General features: G+C 34.9%; 1 protein-coding gene across 1 annotated transcript; it reads right to left on the bottom strand.

Annotated features, from left to right (window-relative positions):
- Nucleotides 1-1,421: 1,421 nt before the first annotated feature.
- Nucleotides 1,422-15,014, bottom strand: LOC129269513 (CDP-diacylglycerol--glycerol-3-phosphate 3-phosphatidyltransferase, mitochondrial-like). Its single transcript, XM_064105891.1, has 10 exons — nucleotides 14,961-15,014; nucleotides 10,545-10,828; nucleotides 9,443-9,520; nucleotides 8,511-8,794; nucleotides 7,041-7,222; nucleotides 5,943-6,679; nucleotides 3,663-3,822; nucleotides 3,407-3,472; nucleotides 2,606-2,688; nucleotides 1,422-1,626 (listed from the first exon to the last, which is right to left on the bottom strand). The coding sequence occupies exons 2-10, from the start codon at nucleotides 10,791-10,793 to the stop codon at nucleotides 1,507-1,509; spliced, it is 1,959 nt and encodes a 652-aa protein (XP_063961961.1). The 5' UTR covers nucleotides 10,794-10,828; nucleotides 14,961-15,014; the 3' UTR covers nucleotides 1,422-1,506.
- Nucleotides 15,015-15,404: the final 390 nt, after the last annotated feature.

Genomic DNA, 15,404 nt, shown 5'->3' with positions numbered 1-15,404 from the left:
GAAATGGAGTTTTCATTTTGGAAGATATTTCTGCAACAATTGTTGTATTGTGATTTTGTTTTCAACACAAAACATTTGTGATGAGTAAAAAGGAAAAAATCAATCTTTTTTATTGCTGTAGTTTTCATGAGACTTGCAAACCATTTCACTTCAACATATGTCCATATCAGCTTATTTATAGTGAAGATAACAGAAAGTACCAAATATTGATAGCACACTATCCATTAGAACTACACACATACCTGAGTTAATTTTACATTTTCCCATAAAGAAAAAAAGGCATAAATAATTCCAGTTTAACATGGGGCTAACTTCAGAAAGAATTCACCTTTTTTAAGAAAAACAAAGTTTTATGAAACAAATTGAAATTTTGAAGAACCAATACAAGTATTTCATTATTCAACATCATTCATGTTATAAAAGAAGAATAAACCTTGCAAAATCCACCATAGTTGTCCTAATTTTCCCCCTCTATCTGTCTATAAAGGCCACCAGTCCACATTAGTGACGCTAATTGTTTCCAGTATAAAGTTGCACAAGCTAAGAATCTCTGTATGAAGACCAACTGTCAAGAGTTGTCAAAAATATTTTTTCCTCTTGAAGAAAATGAACAAGTACTTGTTGAATAATCTTTCTAAAATGACTATCGGTGCCCATTTATAATGGTAATTCATATTGTACAACGCCTACTTAGCTTGTTGTACGCGAGCAAATGGGAGGCTGAATGTCAAACATTCGTACTGTTGCACAAAAGACGTACCATCCAAAATGTACCGTTGCACGGCTTTAGGAGGTGACGTCACAATACGATTCAATTCATTGCGCTCAGTAAAATTGCAGGTGCAATACGCGTATAGCCTGGCCTGCTGGCTAAATGCGCAATGCTGCCCGAGGTGTTCGCTTGTGGGATTTTGCTTTTCGCTTCCATATTTTTGCTCCCTTTTCATAGATTACTGCAGGAAAAACTCTTTGTTTTTTCATAAATTCGCTAAACTCCGAGGCGTTGTACAACACAAATAGCGAATATTCTTATTCGTGCAATGGTGCGAGATTTCGCATTCGGTGAAAGAAAGAAACACTCTATTCAACTCGGCTAACGCCTCGTTGAATAGAGCATCTTTCTTTCACCTCATGCGAAATCTCGCACCATCGCACTCATGCCTATTCGCTATTTGTATACTGTCTGACTTGTTAAAACGAGAAAGCATTGCAGAATCTGTGTAAAATAGGTACCTACTCAAAAGTAGCCAGTTTTTAACTCTCTGATATTCTCAACAGAGAGGCTCATAGCCCATGTTAATGAAAGAAAATCAATATTATTACCATCAAGCACAGTTTGATTGTTTGATATAAATTCGGAACAATATATTAACTCTATACTTCCGTCACCCTACCAGTACCCCACAACAACAAAATATTTTTCATTTATAACACCATAACATAACAAAAATATCCCATTCAGCACTCTGGACTTACACCGCCCTTTTCAAAGCTCAAATTCTTGTTTCAAAAGAAGTTACGAGTTACTATGGTAACCAATCTTGTCCAAAGTGGTACTCTCCTCTCTGGTTGAGTGAATGTGTTAGCTGATACTTTTTCTGATCTTGCATAAAGCCGTTCATGTTCCTGAGATGATGAAAATGTAAAGATATACATTAACAAATTCTGATTTAAAGGGGAATGAAACCCTTGGACTAAGTGGGTTTGTGTGGAAAGAGAAAAATCAAAGAATAAGAACAAAGAAAGTTTGAGAAAGATCGAACAAATAATGAGAAAGTTATGAGCATTTGAATATTGCGATCACTAATGCTATGGAGATCCTCATATTGGCAATGCGACAGATATGTGTGATGTCACATGTGAACAACTTTCCCTTAGATGGACTGTAAAATACCCCCAAAATGTCTCTTTTTGCTCTTTCTTATGGTGATACAAACTCTTTATCCATAATATATTTTTTGAAAATCTGTATTACAAGCCCTCCTATAGAAATAATTAATGATCTACTGATAGATGCAATAAAAGAGGCATTTTAAGTGAAATATATACAAAAGCAATGGGAAAGTGTTCACATGTGATATCACACATCTTTGTCGCATTGCCAAGAGGAGGATCTACATTACAATAATGATCTAAACTTAAAATACTCATAACTTTCTTATTATTCCTTCAATTTTTCTCAAACATTCGTTGATCCGTATCTTTGATTTTTCTGTTTTCACACAAGCTATCTTGTTCCAAAGGTTTCATTTTCCTTTATTCATGTACCACAGTTTCTGTAGATGCTCGATATTTGAAAGAAACAAGTCATGAAACGTCCTGGGGCCTGTAACACAAAGCTTAGCAATCATCACAAAACATATTTTTACAATTGAAAATTAAAATTGATACGATTAATCCCTAACCTTTGTGTTAAGGTCCCTGGTGATAGTTTTTCTGTGATGCAGGCTTATTGCATAAAATGTGACGAATGGCCTGGTAGCCCCCTTCCTACCCCAATGGATACTGGCTTTGCTTGGGGAAACAGAACACTGTCATTTTGTCATTTCACATAGTAATTTTTTTTCTCTCAGAAAGCATGATCTCAAAAATGTGATTTTCTTACCTCATGTAACTGCTTCCTGAGTGAGGCATTATGGGTTACGATGGCAAGTTGAGCCTCAAGATCACGATGAACTGACCTATGACCTGATAAAATAATAAATAATAAGTTTATTTTGTGAAGATTAAAATACAGTACATGAGAAAAATTTTAACGCCATATTTTGAACATATATTTGGTAAGATTACTAAAAGAGTGTTGAAATGGAAACTGAGTAGTTTTTAGAGCTTTATTTCAAGACTAACCTTTGAATTATGATTTTTGTGTCGCAGATGACATGCATGCCAATTTTCTTTGTGATAGCGCATCAACAGCTTAGATGGGGGGGGGGGGGGGCTAATAAGTCAAAATCTACACATGGATGAGAGCAAGAAATGAGGATCAAGTTCTGATTTGAGTAAAATAGGAAAATGAGTTTGTGAAATCTTTTGTATGATCCTGCTATGAAGGTGCCACTTATCAAAAATATAAAAAATAAAGAGCATTGACTGTCCAATGTGTGATGATCATTGATATTGTTTAGATCATATCGAGCGTTGTAGTCTAGCGGTTCAAACTCTTGCCTTCGAAACAGAGGATCACAGGTTCGAATCCCAGCCAAGGCATGATTTCCTTCAGCAAGAGATTAATCCCCATTTATTCTATATCAAACCCAGGTGAGGTGAATGGTACCTGGCAGGATTGATTCCTTCAATGCACCAAGCACTTTTAGCAGATAGAGCTAAACTTTGGGTATATAGTGTGCCATTGAATATGCAACTAGATAATCATATATGCTATGTTTTATTTTTCATCATTACTCACCAAAGTTTGGAGATCCAATGAGAGTAAGAGAAGGGTGACTCTCTTCAGGAAGATAATACCACAAACCTGTGAGGAAAACAACATTAATCAGAATTTCAAGGGTGTGTGAGGATTGAGAATTCATTTCAATTTATGAAATCAGCATTTGCTTCAAGGGGCAACACCCTCTCATCCAAAAAAGTGGCAAACTGGTAATGCCAAAAGGACAACAAAAAATGAAATAGAATTCGGCGGGTATCAAAAGCATTTTCCAAACCTTTAACATGGAATGTCCAAGCATCTCTGTAATACTCATATAGTGTTATCCTACGCTGCTGTTGACACTGGTTGATAGCTTTGAAGAACTGGCTAGCGATAAAGGTATACGAGTCAGGGACGTATCCTGATATTCCACGGGAGCCATAGAATCCATTGACCTGTGAAGGAGATTAGTGATAAAAACATATGATACCTGCCACCCTAAAACCTGCCATAAGTCACCCAAAGTGAATTTTGAGATTTTTATTGAGCTTTAAAAAGCACATCCTAAACTGTAAAATGATATATAACTTGTTAAAATTGATCCGACAATAACACAAGTACTTGACTGAATGTACAAAAATTCAGCGAAAGCTTCAAAGAAAAAGGAGGAAACAAGGATTGGAGTTTGGAGTTCACTTCAGTATGAGATGTGCACACTGAATAATCTCAGTGAAATTCCAAGCTGCCCACGAAAAAATGGTGTAAAAGATTTTCTTATATGGACACTAGTTTTTGTATTCAAGTGTATCAAAGGAACCGTTTTGCCTCCTCTTGCCAATATGTTTGAAACTAATTCTATGATTCACAAATATAACACTCGAAATAGTAAAAAATTACATATCTGGAATATTGATAAGCAGTATATGCAAAAAACAGTTAGATATACAGGGCCCACAGTATGGAACTCATTACCAACTTCGATTACGGAGAATGTCTTTTTGAATACTTTCAAAAAAAATCTTAAAGTTTATTTGTTGTCATATTAATTTTATTTCAATTTAGATTTTAACCTATATTAATTTTGAATTCTACCTGAGAGAGAGATGGGGGTAGGGGGGTGGGAAGGGGGCAGGTGGGGATAGGGGGATGGGGGCAGGTGGGGATAGGGGGGTGGGGACAGGGGGCAGGTGGGGATAGGGGGCAAGACGTTGAATTCAAATACATGCGCCATCTAATATTGTTATCATTATTATATTTGTATTTTGCTAACTTTTGGACTCCTGCCATTTACAAGCTTTTTCAAAAAAGCTTTCTACAGGTGTTCCATTTTCCATTTATTTCTATTACTTACAATATTAATTTACTATGCTTATGTATTTGATCTATTTTTGTATATACATGTGTATTTCAAATGTACATATTTTGTTGTTTTTTAATGGAAAAGAATAAATGAATTGAATTGAATTGAATTGAAAAAATTGAATAGTTCACCAGAGTTTTGATTTTGATTTGATTTATTGTTTTCTTCTGCATTCATAACATTGGTATCCAATACAATTTTCATTACGTAACAAACATAATACATTTGTAATTTATTTTGGTATGAATCATAAAGAAAAAAAATAAATAAAAGTCGTTCTAAACAAATATGATCTACTACCAACAAAGAAAATTTAACATTTACAATTTGCAGGAGAAGGATTGTCATTATAAGCAGATTGCTTGAAAAAAATGACAACCCCGGAATAAAACTCATGAAATTAATTCATACATTTATAAAGCAGAATGGAAATGTTATTTTGTTCATAATTTTATAATGATGAAGATGGAGATGGTATGAATGAGGATGGTGATAATGGTGAAAATGAAGGCCATGATGGAGATGGAGTTGATGATGATGATGGTGGTGGTCATGGGAGAGTGTTTGGTGATGATTAAATCACAGGGAAAGTGATTTAATGATTAACTGAAATACTGACACAGAAAACTTACTTTAAATATTCTGATAATATTGAGGATTTTATCTTGTGAAAAATTGGTTCTTTTATTAACCAAAATTTAGTCACAGCAAGGTTGGTTGGCGTTGTTGCCTTTGAACTCCTAATAACAGCTTATAATCGAGAAAGATAAAACCATGCTAATTTAGTATTTTCATAGCCTCACTTTATTTCTCTACCCCTCTCTAACCCCTTTCTTGCCCTCTATATTAATATTTTGTGTGGATAGAGAGCAATAAGGTAATAGTATCATCTTTTAGCAACAACCATTAAAACTTTCACTGTGTTTGTATTTTCAATTTTAAATTCATTTAACTTTGCAATTAAAATAAATGGACATTTTTTAATACATTCAAATGTATATACATGAAAATTTAAAATCAGTTCATGGGAATCATATTTTTAATGTAAAATTTGTAGTATTAGTCTTAAAACTTCCAAATGTATGTAATTAACCAAAATTGAATTGAATTGAATAACAGGTAATAATCTGGCAATACAAAAAAGATTACATGGCAAAGCTGGTTATGGCCAGAAAGAAACTACCCTCATGTGGTGGGTCGTATAAAGATACTTACCTGAGGAGAAGCCATCAGCATTTCAAAGGTAGCATTGGACTGCAAGATGGTATCCATGTACTGTGATGTGAGATTGAAGTACCCTGATGCTAAGTAGCACACTGCTGCAGGATCACCTTCTCCAAGCAGCTGTATAGTAACCTCCTGGTCTACTATTATACCTAGAGGACCCATCTGAACCAAAGGATAAATCACAGTGTCAGCCTCCTTGATGTTTTTGACCTGATCCTCAAGGCCTTTCATTTCCGTTGTTGTTCTTGAGTCATCTGAAGTTTTTTGCATGGTATTTGTTCCATATTGAGTATCGTGCCCCCCGACGTGTATGGCTTCCTCATCCTGCAGGTGAACTTTGACCTGATCCACCGTTTCCTCGACAGAATCACTTTCAGTTCTACCCTGTCTCGGATGACCATGGAAACTGTCTCCCTGAGATTCTCCTGAACTGCTCGCTTGTTCTCTGTCAGAGTGCTTAGTTCTAATACTCGCCGATTCATCATATATATAATGCACACCTCTTGACTCTTGAGCTACTAAAAGACTTCCTAATGGAGCCTGTTCTTGATAGCTTTGGTCAGTTCTTGATTCTTGGAGACTGTCCGTTGTACGATTGCTTTCACTCCCTTCTATGACTGTCCTCTGCCATGTTCTTAGTGACTCTGAGCTATGGCTATCATCTTGGGATTCTAGAACATTCTGTATTTTGTTGAATGCTCTCAACTTAAATTCCTCAAAATCTCCTAAAATAAGAAAATCAAGTGATACAAATGATATTAAGATAGAAAAGGAACTGTTTCATTAGTATTCGTTTCTGAAGAAAATTTAAACCAATTACAACCTTCAATCACAGAATTTTAAATAAATCATGCAATATCAGAATATTTGAGGAAGAAAAGTGAGAAGAGTATTTTAAACGTGACATCTGACGAGTTGTCAAAACAACAACTTTCTTTACTTTTGATTGGCTAAGAAGCGTGCCCAACCATTACAATTGTGACTGTCAGATAAAACAGACTCTGTGAGATAAATATTTAAGAAGTCTTTTCATAAAATGCTCCAATATATATAACAATACATCAAGAAATAGAAAGAAAATCTCACCTTCAAATGGGTGAATGCTGTTGGCTGAATAGAGACTTAATGAATTATCTGGATGGAGTTGGAAAGACAGAGAGCCGACAGCAAGGACCAGTTTGTTGAAGAAGTTTACTAACTCAGGACAGTTCCTGATAAGGATGCAACGGTCTTGTCTGTTGGTGAAATACATCTCACTTAAATTGGCCCTGCAAAATAAGACAACAAAACTGTGATACAAATAGCCATTGAGTGACATTCAGTCTGTTCATCAGGGCCCCGTCTTACAAAGAGTTACGGTTGATCTGATCAATCGTAACTCTATGAAAATCTTTCAGTGTCATAATTTTTTTCTACGAAAAATTTGCACAATGTCCTTTGAATGCAAAGAGAAGGGCATTGAATTTTCAAGAAAACAATGAATGCATGAATATACATCATAGCTAGAAAATATTTTGAACAAACATGCATAATAGATGTTGATGTTGCTGGCTGTCCATAGTTGTGATTGATCGGATCAATCGTAACTCTTTGTAAAATGGGGCCCAGAAATGTTATATGGCATACATGTATGTGACCAGCCACCCCCAGACCAACAATTCAAGAGGGAGGGTTCTCTGTAAGTAATTTGGTTGTCAAAAAGCAAAAATTAAAAATTGGCCTATCTGAGAGTGTAATTCTTCTTCTTCTTCTTCATATTGTAAAAATTCAAAGTTGTGAAGTTGAGTAAAAGAGCACATGCAAGAGTTTTATTGACATTACTTTTGTGCGGACTGCCTGGAAGTTTCACCTAGTTTGCACGTCTCATGTTTACGTGAACCCCGAACTTCAACCCTTATTTTCTCCTTGTGTTTTGAAGTCCTTGCAGAATTCTTTGTGCATTCAATCAAGTACTTGTCAATCAAGCTCAGCAATTGATCCTGAAGCTAATTTCTATGATTGATAATACACAACAATCAATGCAATCAAGTGTAGAAATCAGTCTCATGATCAATTGTTAAAGGTCAAGTCCACCCCAGAAAAAAGTTGATTTGAACAAAATATAGAAAAATCAAACAAGAATAATGTTGAAAACGTCATCAAAATAGGATAGAAAATAAGAGAGTCGATGATGTCACTCACCCACTATTTCTTTTGTTTTTTATTGTTTAAATTATACAATATTTCATTTTTTTACGGATTTGAAAATTATGACCATCTTGTGTGAACCACAAAATTTTTAAACATAGAATTCTACATGTTCAGGGAGAATGAAAAATTTTCTGCATGACAATGAGGAGAAAATTCAAATATTATATTTCATATAATAAAATACAGAAGAAATAGTGAGTGGGTGATGTCATTGGTCCCCTCATTTGCATACTGACCATACTGATCCGATTTTGATGAAATTTGTTATCCTTGTTTGATTTTTCTCTTTCTATTCAAATCATCTTTTTGTTGGGGTGGACTTGTCCTTTAAACATTAAATTACGAATCCCAAACATGCATACGCACCCTGACATAAGTAAATTATCATCAAAGGTGTAGACTTTGAGATGGGAGAGACCGATGGCCTCGTTGAATCTTTCAGGGATAAGAGCCTTCTTTACCCCCCTAAGCTCAGGGGTGTGGTAGAGAGATACCGTTACTCGATCCCTGAATTCCTTCAAGAGCGGTTGCAGCATGGTGCGGGAGTTCTTCGCTCCTCGCGATCCTCGGACACAGTCCAGATGGACGTGAACACACAGGTCGTCCCCTTCACTCTCAGCTCTCTCACACGCATCACGTAGTGATTTCACCTGCAAGATTAGTGCAACTTTAATCTTTAATATCTTAAAATTGAAGGTATTTAATTGTCCATTGTTATCAAAGCAGATAACAACTTTATTTTTGTCACATGGTAAATATGTTTATCAACCACCAATGCAATATTACATGTAACTAATAACTAAAACTGAAATCAAACAGATTTGATTTGAATCAATAGAATAATTTTTGAGGCAAACAATTCATCCTTATATTTAGAGATTATTAGAGATTTCTTTTTTAATATGAACATTTTGAAAGCATTACAATGATCCATGTTAAGTTCACAAACTGTCTTATGGTGTATCATAAAATAAAATGTAGCTGTATACCTGTATAAATAAAAACAAAACAAAAGAAAGTTGCCTCCAAATGATAACACTGGTATTTCTTTTAATATAGAAATAAGAGAATTTCATGAACAGCCAAATTTTTCCAAATATTTAAGGATAAAAGATTGGAAAATGCCATTGGTTACACATTTCAGCAAATTCTTTCATCAGTTAAATAATTCATGATCTGAACCAAAGCATTTTAAAAATGCATTTGTTTCAATCTTTTCAGTGTACTTAAATGACAGGTATTAACTTACCACATGGTAATCTTTTATAATGGTTAAATGATACTAGATCTATACGTACCAGTTCTGCTTCCATAGGTCCATCACCAAGGTAAAGAGATGCTAAAACAATGCTCTTCTTTGAAAAACCAATATTATCCTAGTCAAAACAAATGATAGAATATTGAATATTGGTTATATAGCCAAAGAAATATGAGATGTCAAAAAAAGGGAGATGATAGTCATTCTTGTTTATAAAGGGGTGAACAATATCATTAAGTAATAAAAGCTCCTTCAAATCACATCCAACAATGTTTACTCCATCACTAATAATCTTTATTTACTCCAGTAGTACAAAAAGATACAAATTGTAACAAAATCAATAATGATAATAATAGCAATGATGATAACAGTAATTCGCAATAGTATGGCTGCCCCTTTTGGTTCTTGGCTGAATCTTGGCACAACAAATTTCATTAAATCTTTTCATTTAATTTCAGACGATTTATGCACAGAAAAAATGGCTGTAAATGTGAAAATATATTTTTGTTTACGGACTCTATGTGGGATCAGTTGTGTCCAAAAAGCTGGTATTAATAATTTCCTTTATTGTACATGTATTTATAATACTGTTTGAAAAAAATCACATGGCATTTCTTTGTTTATCATGCAAAACCTGGAGGAGAACCATAATGCCCCCCCCCACCCCAGGATTATTATTGCATAGTCTCAAAAGATTGATCACTTTACATACGTGACCTGCCACCCAAAAATCAATAAGTTGCCAGGAAAGAATCTGTAGTCATTCGGTTTTCAAAAGGTAAAAATTGGAAAATTAGCTTATCTAAACGAGTAATTTTCCCTCGTACTGTCAAATTGAAATTGTTAAATATAATAAAATACCGAATGTAGGATTTTTTTATGCATCATTTTTTCCCCAAAATACTTGGAAGTTTCACCGAAATTGGATAGTGTGCACATCTAATACTTGAGTGAACTTCAAACTTTATACCTTGTTTTCTGCTAATCTTTTGAAGCTACATGTATCCATGAATTTCTTCTAACTTCAACCAAGTACTTGAGTGGCTTAATGTTGAGCAATTTTGACAATTATATACCGTAACATATTTAAGCTTACTGTGTTCCTTTTCAAGCTCATTCAAAATCTCAAATTAGAAACAAACCTTAATTGCATTGTAGAATTCTGATGGCTCCTGTAGGATTGTTATTTGATCTCCATTGACTCTGAATTCAGGGGCTCTCAGTTTGAGCCACTGGAACGGAAGTCGATGAATCCCATCAGGATGCCTGGAAGACTGTCTAGCTTGGCTCATGTTGAACGTAGAGTATGCCACTCCGATCACAAAATGTTTGGTCAGCGAATGCTTGAATTTCACCAAACTTCTCATCTGCTTGATCAACAAACAATGCATGGCACTACTTTCCTGTATGGCATCAGGTCGTCAATCTAATTTTGAAAAGCATTAGGTAAGATTTTACCAAATTTGTGAGTATAGAAAACAGTAAAAACAATAAATATACAGAGTAAACAAAATTTTGACATTTTCGGCTCCTATAATTTCAACACTAAATTGCCAATTCGTCTACTGCCAACTCGTCCACTCACCACATGGTCTAATTTCATTTAGTCTAATGCCATTCCGTCCATCAACATTGGTCCAATCATCACTTTGTCTATGACCATTTCGTCTCATAACCAATTGGTCTAATATCCATTAAATTTTTATTCATTTTGCACAATTAAACACTTGGTCCAATTAGACCAAATGGTATATGGACTAAATGGCTATTGGACCAACTGGTTGTAAGACAGAATGGCATTAGACTATTAATGAAAGTAGACCATGTGGTGAGTGGACGAACTGATAGTAGACCAAATGATATTTGACGAGTTGGCAATTGGATGGATTGGCATGAGACGAATTGGAAATAAACCATTTTAACACAGAGTTAGACCATGGCCTAAGTTAAACCGGGCTTCAGGATACGGGTCATAGAGTCTTGCATCATTGGTGAAAGAAGTGTTCTCTTTAACCCTAACTAGGCCGGGCTTTTTTGGCTGTTCTGTGGCCGGGGGGGGGGGGGGGTTGATTCAACCCCCCCCTGAGATCTCGGCCGCCGATCGCGTGAGCGCCGCAAAAATGTGCACGCTGGTAGTGTGCGATGTAATCTACAAGGCTGTATGGTAAAATTTTCCAAAATAATGAGATTTTATTTTATATGAATTAATTATGCTAATTTATGCATAAATCATACTTTTTGCTCTAATTCACTAAATAAAGCTCCTAGAATGCTAATTTTTGGTAAAAATATTCTTTGTAGCATTCTTAACAATCGCAATCGAAAAAAACTTCGGTTTGGAAATCAATTTCTTATGTATTTTATTGTTTTATGAATTTCTTATGTATTTCATTGTTTTTCAACCTTTTGTTTTTCTTTGTTTATTTTACCAGATTTATTGTACAACCTTTTTGAAGCATAATTATGCTAAAATCAATTGATTTCAGCTGTTTAAAGTAAAAATAATCATATCTTTATGAATAAGATGAGAAAACTCAATTTGCATTGACTTTGTACACAAAATCACGTTTTGGAACAATTTTTGGTCTGACATGCACTTATGAAATGTTGCGCAATTTTGGAACCGCGTACCCGGGCGTCGTAAATTTGGTCTCAAAAGATGCGCGAGACTTAAAAGTATAAACTCTGCGAGTGGCGCGGTCAAAAAATTTCGCGCGGCGGAATGATCGCAGAAAATGTTGAGGGGGGGTTGAATCAACCCCCCCCCCGGTCATTTTAGGGTTAAAAAGCTCTGGGCTGGGACAAGTTCTATATGTATTCACACATTTTTTTTCTATCAAAGAAAAGATGTAGAAACATTCCTTACTTTGTATTCAAAATAACCTCCTACATTTACATTTTTTTTTTTACAAATCAGCACTGAGGCTGTTAAATGTAAGTTGCATATTAGACATACTGAATGCCAATTTTCCTTATTTATTTATGAAAAAGAACTTGGAATCATGAATTAATGGGCAATGTTTTCAAAATGATGGAGTCAAGAATTGATGCAAATGCAAACTTTTTATGCATATTTTTATATTCAGTGAAAAAATAGGGACGGTTACCCCCATGTTCACTGGGTCAACTATCTTGAGCTCTGCTGGAAGCAACAACTCCTTTTAAGTACCGACCCATGGGTACTATCCTTTCAATAGTGTGAGTGAGACTACTCAGTCTAGTTTGGAAACCATGGAGGGTGAACTGTAATTCCCTGCAGCCCCATTCCCTTCATTTTGATTGTGATGCAGACTCTTCCAACAAACAGACACGGATGCCTATTGCCTAAATCTGTTAAATTGAATAAGCTTTAACATAGCAGGGAATGGGGATATATAGAAGGCTTCTGAAAATCCCCAAGGCTCTTGTTAGCACTTCGAGGATAAAATACCCTGAGTCCTGTGTAACTACAACAAGCCAAACTTTTAAGAAAATTGAGGTAAGAAAGACATCTTTAATTTTGGGCGTCCACACATAGGGCCTAATGCAGACTGTAAAAAAAAATTAACAAACACAAGAAAACTGGTGACAAATCATGATAAAGCCAGTTTCCTCAATTTTTTTTTCATGACATGGAAAAGAACATGCCTTCATGGAAATGAAATTGAAATTGATTTGATGAATACATGTAACTGAATGAATAATCAATGTAAGTGGAAACTTTATTTTGTTTCCTTTTCTATCTGGAAAATTGTGTTCTGTGATTTAAATTCATATCAATGACACTACAAGGGTAAGACTAGGCACTAAAATTATTTTACATGTAAATCGATGCAAAGCATTACGCGAAGTCGGTAAAGCGTCCATTCTTTTTATTGTATAGACTTTGATAAAATGTTTGTTGACACACGAACAAAGGCTCTCACTGCTGGCTTCGTTCAAGGCACGTAGAATTTTCTAATTTTGTTTCATCGCTTCGAATGTTTTCCAACAAGGGTTATCATCAGTAATAATTATCTAAAAGTATGTTTTTAAGTTATTGCATTTATTGGTGTCTATATCTTATCAAACAATCATAAGAATTGTGCATTTGATGAATTTACTTAGACATAGATCTAGCTATAAAATACCGACGAGCTGAATTAAGGTTGTGAATTGTATTAGCGCCACCATCAAGCTTCTTTTATATCCGTGGAAGAGACATGTGAAGCACCTTTCCAGGCCGAGGTAAGCAATTTTGCTCTTTTTAATGTGCTTTTTATATAAAAAATAATGAAAAAATGAATAACTGAAAGATACTCAACGGAAAAAGCCCCAGTGAATAGCGGAACGAGTTTCGGCAAAGATTATTCATGTTATGAAGCGATGTTAACCGACAAATCCAAAATACATTGTGAAATCATGTTCGTAGTGCGAGGTTTGTATAGCATACTAACCTCCGCAATATGTGTGAGTACTCTGATTCTGAATTTTCACCCCCCAAAAAACACTCCTAGTACCAATGAGGTCCAAACATTACATGTATGGACCTCATAGGCGACATCAGTAGTATTTTTGGTTAGAAATCTCTGAGAACAGGATATTTATATATTATATCACAAGTACAAGCTATATTCCTTTCTCTTATTTAAATTATAATTTTATAGTGTAAATGCATCGTTAGCAACAACAAAAAAATGAAAGAAATGAAGGGGAACTTACATTTTCACGGCTTTTTCCTGATTTTCTGGGCAGTTGCTCTTCACTTCTGACTCGCGATCGAAGCTGATATGAAGATCACGTGATTCGCGTTCTCGTCAGCTGATCGGTTGGTTATTCTTTTCGTCAGACGTTAATAATATATATTTTATAATGCTAGCATTCATCGCTAATTTAGGTGAAAGAGATTGAAGTTAAACAGCGCCAGGTCGGAATCATAATTATTTTGGAAGAGTGTATTTATACACTCGATCTCATACCTGACGTAGACGGCGCTATTCAACAAATTCTTCAATATAAAAAATAAAACAGAAAGAACGCCTTGAACACATGCCAAAATGCCTAACGATTTCTCCGCGGCATTAACAACTATCGTAAAGGGCGCTCCATTTATTAATAAAGATGGACGTATAGCTGTCTATGGCGACAAAATTTGCCGCAAATATTTACGAAGAATTGTGAGAAATGGTCTGAAAATGCAACAAAAGAACCGGTGAGTACCGATTAAACATTATCAATTTATTTAATAGAACATATTTCATGACTACAATTTAAAAATTTCTAGATAATATTGCTTAGTTCTAAGCTAGGGTGGCCCAAATGCGCGTGAGTGGAGTCCCAGTTTATTAGCACGGGTAAGTATTGGGGTGTCGCCACTCCTAGTACCAATGAGGTCCAAACATTAGCATGTATGGACCTCATAGGCGACAATGCGTTAAAAACAGGTTAGAACTTCTAACCGTACTGTTTCCTGCACCCAAGTATGATATTACTCCCAAAATATGAGTTTTGTCCTCGTTTGTTTATCATTTATTAAAAGATTGCCCATTAAATATATTCCTATTCCTAATTTGAATTTAATAAAATAAAGGGAAACTTACATTTGAGTCATTTTTCGATCTTTTTTTGGCAGTCAGTCCGGTCACCGTCGAGTGTGATCAAAGCGGTATGAAGCTGATTTTCAGATCACGTGATACGTGTGGTCATCACCTGATCAATCGACTATCCTTTTTTAAAGACCGCAACAATTATAAATTTTATTATAAAATATATATAGAATAAATTATTGCATAATATTATGTATATTTCTACAATTAAAAAATATTTTGTGATATAAATTTAATATTTGACGTAAAAATCGCTATTGAACAAAATATTTATTAAAAAATAAAAAATAAAACAAAATAAAAAAGCCTTGGACACAGTGCAAAAAACCTAACGATTTGGCCGCGTTGTTAACAACTATCGTAAGGGGCGCTTTATTTATAAATAAAAAAAAATGTACAGCTGTCTACCGCGACGTGGTTTGTCGCAAGATTTGGGAC

This window comes from Lytechinus pictus, chromosome 10 (genome assembly GCF_037042905.1).
Source record: "Lytechinus pictus isolate F3 Inbred chromosome 10, Lp3.0, whole genome shotgun sequence".
Lineage (NCBI taxonomy): Eukaryota > Metazoa > Echinodermata > Echinoidea > Temnopleuroida > Toxopneustidae > Lytechinus > Lytechinus pictus.
This window is presented reverse-complemented; position numbering and strand designations above follow the sequence as displayed.

Bases quoted from the DNA above. Each gene is read 5' to 3' on its own strand.
- LOC129269513 (XM_064105891.1), bottom strand. From the start codon at position 10,793: ATGCATTGTTTGTTGATCAAGCAGATGAGAAGTTTGGTGAAATTCAAG. The intron at 9,521-10,544 runs GTTTGTTTCTAA...TGTTTTGACTAG, and splicing joins AATTCTACAATGCAATTAAG to GATAATATTGGTTTTTCAAA. The intron at 3,473-3,662 runs GTTTGGAAAATG...TTTTCCTCACAG, and splicing joins TTGGACATTCCATGTTAAAG to GTTTGTGGTATTATCTTCCT.